The 17,688-nt window shown below is 34.2% G+C and overlaps 1 protein-coding gene across 4 annotated transcripts; it reads right to left on the bottom strand.

Annotated features, from left to right (window-relative positions):
• Positions 1–86: 86 nt before the first annotated feature.
• LOC104798903 (membrane protein of ER body 2) lies at positions 87–4,244 on the bottom strand. Of its 4 annotated transcripts, XM_010521141.2 has the most exons (11): positions 3,884–4,244; positions 3,233–3,772; positions 3,088–3,147; positions 2,831–2,947; positions 2,145–2,285; positions 1,943–2,023; positions 1,750–1,833; positions 1,426–1,584; positions 1,190–1,251; positions 510–991; positions 87–429 (listed from the first exon to the last, which is right to left on the bottom strand). In XM_010521141.2, exons 1-10 carry the CDS (start codon positions 4,038–4,040, stop codon positions 518–520), a joined length of 1,875 nt encoding a protein of 624 aa, XP_010519443.1. In that variant the 5' UTR covers positions 4,041–4,244; the 3' UTR covers positions 87–429; positions 510–517. The 4 variants fall into 4 exon arrangements, with proteins under 4 accessions (XP_010519443.1, XP_010519442.1, XP_010519444.1 ...); XM_010521140.2 differs by lacking the exon at positions 87–429 and having other exon boundaries at positions 451–991; positions 3,884–4,243; XM_010521142.2 differs by lacking the exon at positions 87–429 and having other exon boundaries at positions 451–991; positions 3,233–3,748; positions 3,884–4,242.
• Positions 4,245–17,688: the final 13,444 nt, after the last annotated feature.

The following is a 17,688-nucleotide window of genomic DNA, read 5'->3' on the forward strand; positions in this document are numbered from 1 at the left end:
TTCACTGAACTAAATTTGACAATAACAATATTGATTGAAGTAAAAAAAAAACAATATTGACAAGAAAAAAGTTGTTATAAAATGAACATATGAGGTTTTTCATTGCATCCATCCACGTGTTTACTGCTGTGGCGTTGGACGGTCAGAAAAACACACATTTATATATATAAATATACATATTAAAAAAAGTGGATCTTTTGCTTTAAAAAAGGAACCTTTTTGTCAAAAAAAAAACGAAAACTCTAAAAGAACGGCGTTTGGATCTCAAAATATTAGCTTTTTTGTTATGAAAAAAGGTCGCAGTATGTTTTTTTGTTTTTTTATGAAGATAAATTGCAACAGCAACCTGAAAACAAAACGGAATTCGAAGATACACAACATAAGAGCACGGGGTCTTCAATCTCCACGGACATTAGAGTTGTCGGAAACCTGAAAGGAACGAGATAGAGAAATAAAAATGATATTGATTACATTCGGTGCAATCACTTGTGTCGCATTGAAAACCAAACCGGTACAATCAGATGGAAGCTAGATCGAGTTCAACCGATTTGATTCCCTCCAACACCGAAGTCATACCGGTTTGGCTTACGTCAAACCAACCAACATTCTCAAGAAATCCTCCAACGGTATCTCCAACGACATATGAAATCCCGGACGAGGAAACGGCAATTCCCACGTAATACATCACGGATTTGAGGTAAGATTTGGGCGGTTCGCGAATGTATGCCTTTATCATACTAAGCAACCCGATGCAAACCAAAGAAACCGAGAAAACCGATACGACGGTATGGTTCCTGTTTCCGGTTCGGTGGAAGGAGAAGACGTAAACCAGAGGAGGGATTAAGCCGAAGAAGATGTAAGAGAGGACCGTTATGAAGACGTGGAACCGGAAATTGGCTCGTATTCCTTGCAACTCACTGTAATGATCCTTCTGTTGCTCTTCTGAATGGTTTGTAACCAAATCGACGTTTTCGTTTCTCAGATCTCGCACCTATAGAAAACCGAACAAAAAAGAAAGCGATGTTAGCTTTAAATACTGATGAACCCCGGTTAAAGTTAACTGAGCAAACTCGAGAAGCGGTTAAGGTATAACTTGTAATGCAAGAAACCGGTTTTCCAACACATCTAAACTCCGATATCGTTATATGGACAGCAGGAAGAAAACCGATTAAACGTATGGTTGATTTACATTGTGACCGCATACGACAAGACCGCCGATCAAATTGGCAATCGCTAGGGCCAAAATGTTCACTGAAAAACAAAAGCAACAAAAATCACCACGTGCGTCAGATTTTGATAGTATATACATATAGAAACATAACGTTTTTTTGTAAATATGGACCGACATATTTACATTTTGACAGTAAACATATCGAGACACAACATGTATACGCTCTTCTAACAATTTAGAAATGGGAAACTTACACGTGGAAGCACCGGAAGCAGCTGCGGAGGAGACAACGCCAAGACTAGAGATGGCTTCGGTTAAGCCTCCGTACACAATGCATTTTAAAATCTCATGTCCAAATCCTTCCCTATCATTTGTGGTCTCCCCATGAACTGCTACTTGTAAATTATCTTTGTCTGATTCCCCACATACATTGTAACGTTTTTCAGAATACAATATATAAAAAACATGGAATACGTATAAGATTGTTGGCTTATAAAGTTTCAAGGAAAAATAACATTTTAGATCACAAAATTCTTTTTTTTTCCCGGCAATTTAGATCCAATCGGTGTTTTTATAACCTTGAATTTGATCCATGTTAGTACTAGGTTTCCCCCACCGGAAAACTCCCAATGGTTGAGACGGCATTGGCAGCTTTCTTGAACCTATGAAAGTGTTAAGGGACTTGTTTATCTATTCACTTAATTATGTCGGAAATTGTTGCAAGATTCGAAAATATCCGACGTGTCTACCGACTAACGATCCGAAAATTACCTAGAATGTGATCCATATTGATATCACTAGGTCTCCACCACCAAGTAGTTCCCATTGATTTGGAAGACTGGAGCATGTAACCTTCATTAGAAGACAAAAGAGTCTATTATTTCATCATCAAAATCACAACAGTGGTTGGATAATCTTTTGGTTATCGGACCGGATTAACAGGTTTAATTTTTATGAAATTGAAGTACTTTACTTGAAGAAGATTCCTCTGACGTCGTAAAGATAGTGTCTTGTGCACCATCATCATCACAAGGAGGTCTCTCCTGTGGTTTTGGATGCGAATCGGGCGGTCGAATATCCTCCGGTTCTAAGTTGGGTCCATCTTCTCTGTCATCTGTGCAATAAAGTTCATACTTAATTTCTTGTGATATATATTTATTAGTTCTAAATTCCGATATTCATATATGTCTGATATTTAATTGAAAACCTGAAATCGTATATATTTGAAATCCACTTCATATATACATAGGAATCTCTATATAGTGTATGTCCAGCTAAATATAGACGGAGGAGATGATAATGAATTGAAATTCGTTGCAAAATCCTCTATGATAACCATTTCGAAACACTATTGCATTGTAAATTGGTGCCCAATTTGTATTGTAAATTGGTAATGAGATTGCTTTAGATTTTGTAATTTCAAAATAAAATATATAACTATATAAAACATATTTAAATAAAAAGAATAAAAAAAATATAAATGCATAAAATTGTTACAGTTTAAAAATACCAAGTTGGTCCTTCACCAAAAAAAACTCAAGTTGGTCTCGTGATGAACGAGTAATGAATTTATTAGTCAACGTAACCTCCGACAAATCATAACCAACGTGATTTGAGGGAAAAAAATATATTTTTTATATGGGTGAAAAGAAAACTTACGTGAAAAAGCTTGTCCAGCCGTTAGATCATGGTCGTGTTCCTCTCCACCGCCAGCGAAACCTGTATCGGACGGTGGTGTTCTCCCAGACTCTGACACAGGCCGATCGTGGCCGTCCGCTGCAAAAACACGTCTCTGTCATTTCTTTTTTGAAAATTGATTTTTTTTTTACTTTTACGTGTTCCAAGAAATATATCCTTATATTTACATATTCTCAAAATATTCAATTACAATGATGGTTTGTAAGCACCACACATACCTCGCTCCTGAACCGGTTCTCTCCGGTTCTTAAAAATATTGAGTAGCATGAAACTAGTTCCTGAAATTATAAATCAACCCGGTTTACATTCAATAACCAGACTAAACCAAAGAATCTGATCGGGTAACCGGTTCAGAGTATTTACCTAACCGGATGAAGAATCTCAGACACGATAAGCATGAGAACACCTGCGGTTCTTCTTCTTCTTCTTCTTCTTCTTCTTCTTCTTCATCTGAGTCGACGGGACAAACTGCAGGAACCTTAACCGGTGGCTCCATTTCATCGATGTCGTCGGTTTTCTCCGGTTCGATCGGTGTCTCGGGAATTAGCTCCTCAGCTGAAACGTGCTGCCCACGTTTGCGTTTCTTGAGAATCACTCTCTTGGTGATGCATGACTTGCAATTCGGGCAAAACAGATCATATCTTTCTTGTTTCGCAAGCAAACTTTCTAGATCTGGTTGTTCCTCTGTGCTCGTGTTCTTCTCTTCTTCTATCTCTATCTCGCTACCGTCGGTCGTCAGTTGCTCCGTAATCGGTCCATTTGTGGAATTCGCTTCTGAAAGATCGTCGGTCGATTCGATTCGGTTTTCTGGATATTCAATCTGAACCTCCGAACCGGAAGTTACCAACGACGATGAACTTCCCTCGGCCGACGCATTTCCTGAGTCATAGTAATATGTAAACACTAAACTTACAGATTAATTCAATAAATAGATAACCAAAGTCTCACTAATTAACCACACAAAACGTTGCAGACAAATTCAAGAGGTGAAAAAAATTCAAATTGATAACATACCGGGAGATTTATCGTCGCCGTCTTCGTCGTCCTCCGCATCGTCCGTAGGCTTCGGACCAATATCTCCGGTGGGATACTTATACATATTACCATATCTAAAGCTCTCGAGCAGACCCACAAGCAAGTCTCCATCGACTTCATCTCCATTCACCTCCATCGATCTCCCGAAAATAAAAAACGAAAGAAAAATCAAACAGATTCTCGCACAAAAACCGATGATCTCGCGAGATAAAGCAGAAGAGACAAGCCCTTATCTGCTCAAGTTCTGTCTTCAAATGATTCCCTCGTATATATACACACACATACATGAATTATGTAGCTACACGTGTCTCTGTGCCTTGTATTGTATTGCAGTATTAGTTAGTAATGTTTTGGTAAAGAGTGGAAAGAATAATATGTTTGTTAAAACCACAATGAAAACGTGCTAGTTTTATTAGTTATCGGGGAGGTTCACAAAATTTTGTTTCCATGTGATTTTTTTAGAGCGTAGGAATGAATTTGGCTTTTCAGTTATATGCAGAAAAATCAATCTCAATTTTAATGGATTCGACGATTTATTTATGGAAATATTTCAATTTTAAATTTTTATGGATGATAGGATGCTGTATAAAGTTGTGGGTCAACATGTCCCCATTCCTTGTTTTTTTTTGCCTGAGGATGATATAATATAACTATGTAATTAAATATTGGAAACCATTGCTTTCCCTGCTGTTGTGTCTATGCATTGCTTTTACGAAGTGGTGTTTAATAAATGCTTGTCGAGCTGTATCCATAGACTTTGATGTAAAAATATTATATATTTAAAGATTATAATAGAAATAGGGATTTAAGTGGGGTTTTTTTAACCGGACGTAACATGATTGATGGATTGTGTGGTGGGTTATTAAATAATATATTAAATCAAACTAAACAATATAGTTTTATTTAAAAATCGAAACGATATTAATTTTTTCAAATAGAATGAATCGAATTTAATATAAAATTAATAACAAACTTGGTTAAAACAAAATATTCCTAACAAATATAAATATTTTTATGAATATTAAATCTAAATATTTTTTAATAAAAGGCCTGTTTTACTTGATGTGTAGGCCCATACGATATAATAGGCCTATGTTAAAAATAGTATCCTAATCTTTATGATAGATTATGATCCCATTTTAAACAATAAAAACTCTCAGTCCAATTTGAAGGTTCCAAATGTCCTATAGATTGGCAACGGCCCAAATGAATTCTAACCCACTACGCTACGGTATATGAATGATAGTGGCACTATTTCATTTTCCAGTTTTTTAGTTTTTACTATATGTGAACTGCGGCGGGATGCACGGTTTATTCTTTTTTGTTATCAATATAAAATGTTTATTTTTTATTATGAAAAATCATTGGTATGAACATAACAAAAGTTATATATTGATATATTTTAAAAAGGTAGAAGATCAATGAATATGGATATAATTGTATTATTATATTATAAAATCATTTTTATATATGTGTTGAATACTAATTTTCTATATTTTTTTACGGTGAAGTATATGTTTAATCAATACAATAGGCCAGATTTTGATATTTTTTATGCATATAATAATAATAATAGTAATATTAATAATAATATTTCACATTAAAAAAATTAAATATATTTTATTAAATGAACTTATCTACCTATACAATCTATTATGGAGAGATTTTTAATAAATTTTAAAATAAAAAACACATATAAATGCGAATATAGAAATAAAAAATAAAATAAATGGTAAAATTAATTATGTATCATTTTTATTAAGTCAAATTAATTTATTTTTAAATTAGTTATACTAAATAAAATTAAAAGAGCTAAAACAAAAATATATAATAATTTAGAAGTTAATATATCTTGTAGTAAAAGATATATTATTTTTTAAATATTTTTCATACTACTCCCAAGAATATAGTTATATCTAAACACTCATTTCTTCCATGTCATACAATCTCCTATATAAAAGAGATATACCAAAATAATACGAATATAAATTTTAATTTGTCAATTAAATATGTGAGTTTAAGTTAATCGGAACAGTTGTAATGGAAATATTTTATTTTGTTCTTTGAAAGCAAGTTACACTTAATATGTTTATGAGCTTTATATACAATCTAAAACATCATATGCCACATACAAAAAATATATAATAAAATAGATAAAAAGCATTAATTCAACAGAAAAAAAAAGAACCCAACAAAACATAGCGTTTCAAGAGATAGACTGTCTCCGGTCTTCGGGAGGATTGGTCTGACCTTTGGCGTTATGCGGCTTTTCCATCGAAAATAAAGCCTTCAAAATTTCTTTGGAAGTGGATTATATTATATATCTCTTCTTCCTTTATAATAAATTTTCATCATTTTTAAAAATAAATTTTATTAATTCTGTCAACCTAATAGTGGTTTCTTGTTGTCTTAGCCTAATATGTATCAATATTATTTCATATATGTTAATTATCTTATATCACAATATCACAATTGATGTGTGGATGGTATGAACATATAGTATATATATGTATATGTAACATTGTGTCAAAATATATTTATTAAAAATAAGTAATATATAATTTTTCAAAAACTATACAATGATTATGTAATACATTATGTGTGTAGGAGTGATCATTATTAACTTTCAACGCAAGTTTCGTAAGTTTGTTTATAACTCTGAGTTGCTTCATTTGCAAAAACATGCACTATCGATAAAATTATCAGGCGCATTTTTTTCATCTTTTATCTATTGATGGTTTGAACAGAACAATATGTAACCATTCCGATTTAATGACTAACCAAAACCAATAACTGGAAACCGAAAGATCAATCTTACGAAGAGCTTTTGTTATAGTAAATCGGTTCTTAGGTACTTTGTTCGACAAATCCATGGCGCCTTCTGGGAAAAAGAAAAAAAGAAATCCTTCCAAGAGCATCCACCTAGAGATAAGCGTGGAGCTCATTATTTGTACGTAGCATGGGTGAAACCTTCTCAAATAAGTTGGATATAAATGATGCTTTAGCTTTGCACCGGAAGAATAACCCTCTCAAACCTCTCATAACTCGATTTTAAAATAATTTTTATATGGAACTCGATTTGAATATGGTTATCTAGTATTTGATTGAGATCAATTTAGTTTTATTTAAGCAAATAGAAATAGTCACCCACCGAAGAAAAAAAAGGAAAGAAAGGTGGCATGAAAAGAAGGGATTTTTTTTCAAGTGATTTAGAGAACATATAAGAAAAGATCATAACAATTTCTTCTTTTCTTTTACTACGGCTTAGCACAACGATTCAAGCAGAAAATATTGTAACGATTTTTTCTTTTCTTTTACTATCTGTTAGCACAGACAGTCGGTTTGAACGATACCTTTTTTGAGACAGTGTCGTATCCAATAAAGAAATTCATCTGAGACAAGTTGTCGTAGATGGCAAGATCGTCGGTTTCGCCAAAGAGAAAGCAAACAATGTCATCCATAACTTGCAATTACATCCACTGATAAGCAGACAAGCGATAGAAGAAGACAACACAGGCTGATCTTAAGCAATCATCACATTAACCTAGAAGATTCCACCAAAGGAGTAGCCCACAAGAACTGAAATCAAAATCGACTCAGTACATAAAAGTGTCAGATGTATGTATGTATGTATATATATATATCTTCCTCGTCGATCTCCAACTTACCGTTGATCGATGCCTAGTAATGTCAAATTGGGTTGGGTTTGATGGGTTAATCCAACCCAACCTATTTATTATCATTTTTGGGGTTATGCTTTTGGGTTGATATTATTTAATGGGTTAAATGGATCTAAACCCATTAAACCCATAGGTTTAATGGATTAACCCAATTGACCCAAATAAAATACTATTTACAAACCTTTTTTCTTTTTTTCTAAGACCTTTATTTTAACTTCCACAAAACCCAAAATAATTTTTTTGGAAATTTCTTTGGGATTATACATACTGACACTCACACTCCACACTCCTAATTTAACAAATTGTTTATTGACAAAAACCTTCGTATTTAATTATTTTTATATTTCTAAATATTCATATTTATATTTCCGTTTTCGATTATTGAACCATTTTTTATTTAATTTTTATTTTATAAAAACTACAGTTATTTGATTATTATATAAATTTTGATTCCAATCAAATTTTAAATATATAAAATTAAAATTCTTAATTTTGGTACCACGTGTCTAATGACTAACTTGAGAAGTTTGGGACGTGCGAGAGGCTCGATCGAAAGCTTCGAATTTAAATGGCACCAATATATATATATATATATATATATATATATATATATATAACTGTTGATGATGGACCGACCAATCATTATTTGGTCTCTTTATCCACTTAAATAGGGGTTTTATCAAAAATGTCCTTAAAATGCTACTTGTACTTCATAGAGTACCCTTCTCTAAGAAAAAAAAAATAACCACTTCACATATACCCTTCTCATATGTACAATATCCATTATACCCTTATATCATAAAACAAATAAAAAAATAAAAAAAATAATTTTCTCCAAAAAAGAAATATTAGTTTCTCTCTCCTCATTATCATTTTTTTTTATCTCCTCTCCCACTTTTTTCATTCTCTCTCCTCCCGCATTTGTACTTTCTCTCTCCTCCGTATGCGTTCTTTCTCTCATATCTTGCTCTTTCTCTCTCCTCCTATTTTCACTCTCTCTCTCCTGTCGTCGATTTGCTCTCCCTCCCCATCGATTTGCTCTCTCTCTTCCGATTTGGTTGCTCTCCCTTCAGATTTGGTCTCTGTGTCCTCACATTTGCTTCATTTATCCGATTTGTTTGCTCTCTCTTCGATAATTTGCGAAATTGCTTCAAAACTCGTGGAAATCAGTGGAAAATCTAATAGAATCGTGCAAGTAGGTAAGTTTCGACTTAAATACTGTTATTCTATAGGTTTTTTCTTGTTTTTGAGTTGTTTACTGTGTTTTGTTGGGAGAAATCGAGTCAGATGTTTGATATAGACAAATATCCAGGCAGTCACGCAATCGCAACAATCCACAAGACTGACAGAGGCAATATTATATTGGACTTACGCTCTCCATACTTTCTCCCGGAGACATGGCACAAAATCTGTAGACCCAAACAAAATCGGGTTCCAGGCCCCGGCAAACCACGAACAAAGCGTTCAAAGAAGGACAAACAAAGATATTGCATAAATAATATGATTGTATGATTTCATGTAATTCTCGTGACCCATGTGTTTGTATACATTTTCCAGAAGGATAATCTATTTGAATAAGGTGATTTTCTTTGCACTAGTACTATGTTAAAGTCTTGAAAAGATAGAAATAAGTTTTGAACTGTGTGACCCGTGTGACTCACCCGTGACCTATGTGACCCGAAGACATTTTTACACTGTGTGACCCATGTGACCCGTATGACCCGTGACTCGGTGGCACTTATAAAACACGGCCAAATCTCGATTTTAAAGTGTTAAAATGGTTTATATGATGTTTTACAATGATAATATGGTATCTGCAAGTTAAATTCGTTAACATAAGTAAGAGTTGTATGAACATTAGTACAATTTATTCATAAGTTGTCATGAAACACTAGTATCACTTATGAAATACATTTGTATGAGTGACTTGAATATGAAAATTGAAACGAACATGATTTTAAAGTTGTTATTAATGTTAAAATCCATGATTAATCACTGCATAAGCATACTAAATCACTAATTCGATAAATTCGACCTATGTGACCCATGTGATCCATGTGACTCACCCGTGACCCGTGACCTATGTGACCCGTGTGACCCGTGTGACCTGTGACTCATGTGACCCATGTGACCCGTGTGACCCATTGAACTTATGTTTTTTTCTTTCTCATTTCCAAGTAAAAGTAGAAGTAAAATCCAAAATACGAAAGAGTTTACAAAAACTAAGTTTACAAAACTACGAAAGAGTTCATAATAAATAACGGGTTAGTTGTACACAATTTTACCATTATAAAATATATCGATAACCAATTTTTTACGGATCAGTGGTATGGTCCCATCGCATATCGACATGAATTATGCTCCCTTGTTCAAACCAGATATTAGTGCGTGCTCAATGATCGAGTACCTCACGGGCACACCATTGAGCACGAACCACAACTCCTTCTCGTCTTCTGCTTTAACAGAGCGATTAATGAGAACTCCCGCAGGCGCCATCTTTAACTGTGGTTCTCATTGCACGTGAAATAGATGTTAGAACTGTGATTCTTTCTCGAAGTACATATATTCATCCTATGTTAGTACTTCTTTAAGCGTCTTCAGCGTCTCATAAGGATAACACTTCATATTGATTTTCGAAAAAACTGAATGTCTTCGAATTTGTAGACAAATGGAAGCTGCAAAATAAAATAATTGTTCGTCATTGTGATCTTTGTGACCTGAGATCCGTGGCTGATATGACCCATGTGACCCATGACCCATTTGACCTGTGACCCGTGTGATCCGTGTGCGGTATTGTGAGTTATATTATACTATTACCATATAAATCCATGTGACTCACATGAACTTGCACCTTAGGAAATCATTAAACTTGCCAAGGTATTCCGAAATCATTGTGAGTTATATTATACTATTACCATATAAATCCATGTGACTCACATGAACTTGCACCTTAGGAAATCATTAAACTTGCCAAGGTATTCCGAAATCTCACACTCACACTCTAACTTTCTATTTCGAATTCCTAAAACCCCAATTATATTTTAAAAAAAAAAAACCTTAACTTTATATTCAGAAATCCCAAAAATCTAATATTCAATTTCGAAATTCCTAAACTCTAAATTTCTATTTTGAAATCCCAAACCATCCAACAAGTTTAATGATTTTACTCCAGGATCAAGTCACAGAAGAAAAAAACGGAGAAGAATATGCAAAAAACCTACCGTTTCTAATGGGAGATCTCTGTCCAACAATGACGAAGATGAACCAGCCTGAGATGCAGACGAAGATGAAGCAGAAGGCACATGTGTTCTTGGATCCATGGGTGTTTGATTTTTCATACAAATCACAAGAGAGATACCAAATTGCAAGGAAAATAGTATCAGTTTCTGAAAATCACGAGAGAGAAATAGTTGTTCTTGAAATCGCACAAGAGAGAGAAAGTTTTTGAAATAAGACAAGAGAGAGTTCAACAGAAGAGAAAATGGGAGGGTGAGAGTTTATCGAGAGAGAGAGTTCTTTTTTTTTTTATTAAAAACTTAGTCCTTTCTTAATTGAAAAGGCATGGTTCTTTTTGTCTTTCTCTTAAAAGTTAGGGTTATATATGTCTTTAACTCATTTAAGTTTTTCTTTTTTTTAGATTTAATTTTTGGAGGGTAGGGTGTGAAGTAAAGATAGCATTTTAAGGGTATATTTGCTATATCCCCACTTAAATCATATAATTGATGGGTTTGCTATAATATTATTTAATCTTGCTTTAGAGTAAGAATTTTTTGTAATCAATTATTTTACGTACGTTCTAACAATTTTTCCATACATGATACATACATATATGTATATATATATGTATGTATGTATGTATGTATGTATGTATGTATGTTTTGTTACAAACTTGAAATATAATTTGGTCTGACAATATATTTCAGTGTATTTGTCTATTTGACTCTTTGTAAAACACTTTTTTTAATTTGATCATGTACCATTAAAATAGTTTTTTAATTAATTAAGTTAACTAAATGGATTAGTTGGGGCCTATGGGTTTTGTGGGTTAAACCCAACCCAATAAACTATTATTGTTGGATTGATTAAACCCAACCCACTATTATATACAACCCATTTGGGTTGGTTTTAAATTGGTTGGGCAGCCCAAATTGTCATCACTATCGATGCCAATTTTGCCTTTCGATGGAGGCCGCAATATATCACATACCACTATTCCAATTTTTCAGACCAAATTCATCATGTTGGATGTAATTGGGCATGATCTTCAAGAACTCTTTTCTCTAATCTCTTAAAATCAAGTGAAAATCAAACCAAACACAAAAGGCAAATTTCAAGATTGAGATGAGACATTCTAAAATCTAAACCCACTTCAGTTTCTGTAAAGATAACGAAGAAATGGATGAAATTTGAACTTATATCAACTATTTAAATGTACCACTTGTAGTGTACATACATTATGGCAATGATTTTTTACATCTCAAAGAATTAATTCTACTTACTTCGAACCAAAACCTATTATTACTGATTATTGAGATATGGATTGCATCATCTTAGAAGTTTTTATTACCTTTTTATAGAAATAATTGTTTGGATTATCGTAAAGATGATAAAATTATCCCAAACCCAAATTACAAACCAATTAGTTATCTTAATTAATATTTCGAAAAATGTTATGAGATGATTAAAGGAAAATTATTTTTTTAAACGGAAACTAAAAAGTAGTTATTTTTTTGAACCCGAGATGTGGGAGAGCACTTTGTGCTCCCACATCATAAGACCACCACCGGGCAAAAAGTAGTTATTTTTTAACATGATTTTCTTAAAATATTATCATTTAATATATAAAACTAATACCAAAATAGTTTTTATTATATTATCAAAATCCAAATATTATCATTTCAAAATGTTATATATATAAAACTGATTTTTTTAATCTATTGTACCACCTATTTATATAAATTAATACATATATATATATATATATCATTTTTTATAAAATTTATTTATAAAAATGATAGAAATTATTTATGTAATACAGAAAAATGATATTGATAAAAATTTTGTAAAAAAACTGATTGCCACGTAATTAAAGAAATTTAAAAAAAAATAAATTGTAAAGGAAATAATAAAAAAATTATAATTCATATCTATACACATGATTATACATATATATAGATATATATACATATACATAATTTAACATATACATAAATACATATGTATATACCACATAAATATACATATATATATATATGTATATACACACAATAATCTAGACCCACCACGTATGCATCAAGCATGCATCAAAGATGTGACCGTTTTGTCAATGGATCGATTGTGCATATATCATTATCGTTTAGAATCTCCATATGTAAATAAAAATGTAAGGAGAAACTTGTCTTAGATAAACCTGGTGACAATGCAGCTTCTTAAGTAATGTAAAATATCAAAACTTTAGGGAAAAGATTCTGAGAGTAGCCAAAGTCCATAATCTCTACGATCTCTACTTTGTTTTAGGTATTATATTCTATTCATATATATGTCACATACATACACAAATGTTTGATGATGATGACGGCGATGATATGAAATTTCATTTGTAATTGTGACCGTGTCTATGATTTCTTTTTCCGCAATTGTACGTAATTTATTGTCTTCTCTCAATTAAATATTGTCAAACATTTTGATAAAATTTAACATTATTAAGTTAGGAAATTACATACAAATTCCTACGCTACAAATTCCAACCTCTTTATCATTAGAATTTTTCTGGAAGCAGTAAAAAAATTTCCAAAGTCAAAACCACCATGAATAGTAGAAAAGTGAACAAAGCAAAAGATGGTTGAAGCGAGACTTAACAGCCTCTTAGGAAGTACATGATGATAATTTATAGAGAAAAAAAGTACATGAGGACATAGTCAAGAGATTCAAGGCCATCTCTTCCACTATTCCATACAAGTACGATTCGCGTAGTAGGAGAAGATTGAGAATTGTCGTCGTCAAATCGGTCTCGGCACAGATCGCGGAGCTCTATACAGGACCTGACGATCTCGTTTTTTCCATCCTCTCTAAGATCTGTATTTTATCGAACGATCTCGCTCTGGATATATTCTCTCTGTAACACATAATTATAGTAATCTCAAACCTTAGAAAGTGTAGCAAAAAAATTCCATCAAAGTTTCAATGCGAAATAATTTGCATAACATAAATAACAATTGAAATTCAATTAGTACTCAGAAAATCACAATGATTTTTTTTCACAAGGTAAACATAACCCATAAAGAAACAACCAAAACCTAAGGAATTGCATATAAATGTACTGTTGTGAATGCCTATATCCGGAAACTCGGTCTCACGTAGAGGGTCTCTAAGGAGAAAGCCACTTAATGGATTAGAAGGTTAGGAGGGTGTTTTTCGGTCTTTTACGGATTTAAAGAATCCGTTATAACCGTTGTGAAGCTCCATGTATATGAGGGGCTGCATCTCTCTCTCTTCCGGCACTTCTTTTCTGGGTTTTATTTCTCTTGGATTTTCTCGGGAACTTTCTGGGAAAAAGGGGAGCGATCTTGTAATCGTGTGTGTTGTACTCTCGATCAACTACTAGTGGATTGCCAAATCACTTGGCCGAGACATAGGATTCTTTACGAATCCGAACTCATTAAAGCTCTGTCTCCCTCGATTTCAATCTCAATCTCTCGCTCTGGATCTTGTCAAATCTTCAAGCTCGAAGCGCAATAACAACAAGAATTGGTATCAGAGCCCGATTTCGACAAAGGGAGGTCTTATCTTGTGAATTCATGCAACTTGGAATTGGATCAAGAACAGTAACAGATTCAATTCGGAAATGGCTTCAGCACCAATGGTGGTTAAGCTAGATGTGGAGAAATACGACGGGAAGAGCGATTTCCCCCTCTGGAAGGACAAGATTTCTGCAAGCCTAGACATACTGCAATTGAGCGATACACTTGAAGAAGGGTACGTACTTGGATCAAAAGAGTTCGTGGAAGAATCGAAGGAAACTAGTCAAAGATCAGAATCAACCAAAGAAGAGAAACCAGTAACCATGAGTAAGTCAGCTCTTACACAAGAGGCTCGACGGAAAAAGAGTAAAAGGGTTAGAAATTTGATCTTTCTATGCTTAGGAGATCAAGTTATGAGGAAAGTAAAATCTGAACAGCTTGCGGAAGGTATATGGAAAGCATTGGAAAAGGAGTTTGTGCATAAATCTATGCCAAACAAGATGTATTTGAAACATAAGTTGATTGATTCAAAATGGAGGAATCAAAATCAATGGATGATAATCTTGATTCGTTTGGAAGATTAGTATGAGATCTGCAATCTCTCCAAATTGATGTTTCAGAGGAGGACCAGGTGATGTATCTACTAAACTCACTTCCAGAAAGGTATGAGGCGTTCAAGGATACAGTCAGGTTCTCACGAAAGGAAGATATCACCCTGGAAGATGTTACATCAGCAATCTATTCCAAGGAATTAGAATTCAAAACCAAAAGCAAGAATAGTTCAGGGGAAGGGTTATTGGTACGAGAAAAGAAGGATAAGAAAGGGACAAAAGGATCCAAAGGAGGTTAGAAAAATTCAAAGGGAAACCTAAACCAAAAGGTGAGTCTGGCTGGTGGTTTTGTGGAAAACCAGAGCACTTTAAGAAAGAGTGCAAAAACAGAAAAAGGTTCTTAGAAGAACAGGAGAAATCTACTGGAGAAACAACTGCGGTAGCTAGCAAAGAAGTAGAAACTGAAGTGTTGACAGTCTCAGAACAAGAACCGACGAGTCAATGGATTCTTGACTCAGGATGTACGTATCATATGACCCCTCGACTTGTTTGGTTGACAAACTTTCAAGAAATCAAAGGAGGGAGAGTTCTTATGGGAAATAACGGCTCATGTGAAATCAGAGGGATTGGTGATGTGAAGATTAAGTTCCATGGCTGTGTGGTATACGAACATATCAGCCAAGGAAAGCTCAAACCAAGAGCTAGAAAGGGATATTTTGTGGGATATCCAAATGGTGTAAAAGGGTACAGGATTTGGCTGCCATTTGAAAAGAAAGTGGTGATCAGCAGAGATGTTATATTCAAGGAGAATATATATGACATACAAGAAAAGTGAAAGATCTACGGAATCAGATCAGAATGCACAAGACAATCAAACTGAAATTCAGAGATTTGGGGTATTAACTAAATCAGGAAATTTCAGAAACCCAGGTGGTGAAACAATACTACCTCAAGGTGGAGCTGATCAAGATACAGAGTATCCCATGTCAGACCAGGAAGATGCTCAAGATCAGGATTATGATCAAAGAGATCAAGGTACAGAAGGAGAGAACCAAACGAAATTACTGGAAAATTACCAGTTGACTGGGGTAGAGAAAGAAGAAACATAGTTCTTCCTCAGAGATTCAGGGAGGAAAGTACCTCAGCATTTGCACTTACAACAGCCAAAGAGCTGGAAATAGATGAGCCAAAATGCTTCCAACAAGCACTAAAAACAAAAGAAAGAAAGAAATGGCTAAAGGCCATGAAAGAGGAGATGGAATCACTACAGAAGAACCAAACATGGAAGCTGGTTAGACGACCAACAAATCACAGAATCATAGGATGCAAATGGGTATTCAAAAGAAAGCCAGAAATTCCAGGAGTAGAGGAACCTAGATTTAAGGCTAGGTTAGTAGCGAAAGGCTACTCACAAATAGAAGACATCAACTATAATGAGATCTACTCTCCTGTAGTCAAACATTTATCCATCAGATTACTACTCTCACTTGTTGCCTCAAGGAATCTTGACGTCAAAACATCTTTCTTGCACGACGAACTAGAAGAAGAGATATTCATGGAACAACCTGAAGGCTTCAAAGCAAAAGGAAAAGAAGATCAGGTATGTTTACTACTAAAATCACTCTATGGCCTAAAACAGTCTCCTAGGCAATGGAACAAACGTTTTGACACCTTCATGATCAAGAAGGGGTTCATACGCAGTAGACATGATCTATGTGTGCACTACAAAGAGTACAAACCAGAATCCTACATATATTTCCTAATATATGTAGATGATATGATGGTAGCTTCAGATAACAGAGAGGAAGTCTGCAAAGAATTCGATATGAAAGACCTAGGCTAGGCCAGAAGAATACTGGGTATGGACATAAACAGAGACAGAACAACAGGAGTTCTCACTCTATCTCAGAGTGAATACTTACAAAAGGTGATAGCCAGTTTTGGAATGAACGAATCAAAACCAGTACAAACTGCAATAGGGGCTCATTTCAAGCTGAGAGCTACACAAGAAGATGATGAAAGACTGAACTCTGACACTACGCCATATCTGAGTGCAGTAGGAAGTATCATGTATGGGAAGATAGGCACCATATTGGATTTGGCTTACAGCGTTGAACTTGTAAGTAGATTCATGAGCAATCCAAGCAAAGAACACTGGAACGCAGTAAAATGGATACTCAGGTACATCAAGGGATGTAACGACCCAAAATCCGGTATTTCGGATATCGTTGACTCGTCACTTGGGTTATAAAAAAAATTCGATTTATTCTAAAATCAACCATCAAAATCAGACTCTACAGCGGAAGTCTAAAACAATGAATTTCAATAACTTAAGTCTGAATATTAATTTCATGAATAAATTGAATAAAGAAAATAGAAGTTCTAAATCTTCGTCTTTCTGACAAACTACCGAATCCAACCAAAATAATCTGGTTCACCTTTCATCTGTGGAGAAAAAAGAAGCGGTGAGCTACGCGAATAGCTCAGTAAGGTTGCAAGACCTCGCCTCCGTACCCAGAATAGACAATCAAATAGAAAACAATTCAATCAACATTCAACTCAAACAAAACTCAATCTATCGATTCACGTTCTTCTCCTAACTTTTCTTTGTTCGATTCTTTAAAACGAGTCCAGACTCTAGGACCATTCAGTATCCCTCAAACTTAGCTCAAAACTCTTTTATAAAACAAAACCAAAAATATCGTTATAACCCTCTACAGATCGCCGCCGTAGTCGGGGTTACCAAAACACAACCAATAGTAATAACCCTCTACGGATCGCCGCCGTAGTCGGGGTTACCACTCCACATGGAT

The sequence above is a fragment of the Tarenaya hassleriana genome, unplaced genomic scaffold, assembly GCF_000463585.1.
Source record: "Tarenaya hassleriana unplaced genomic scaffold, ASM46358v1 Cleome6, whole genome shotgun sequence".
Lineage (NCBI taxonomy): Eukaryota > Viridiplantae > Streptophyta > Magnoliopsida > Brassicales > Cleomaceae > Tarenaya > Tarenaya hassleriana.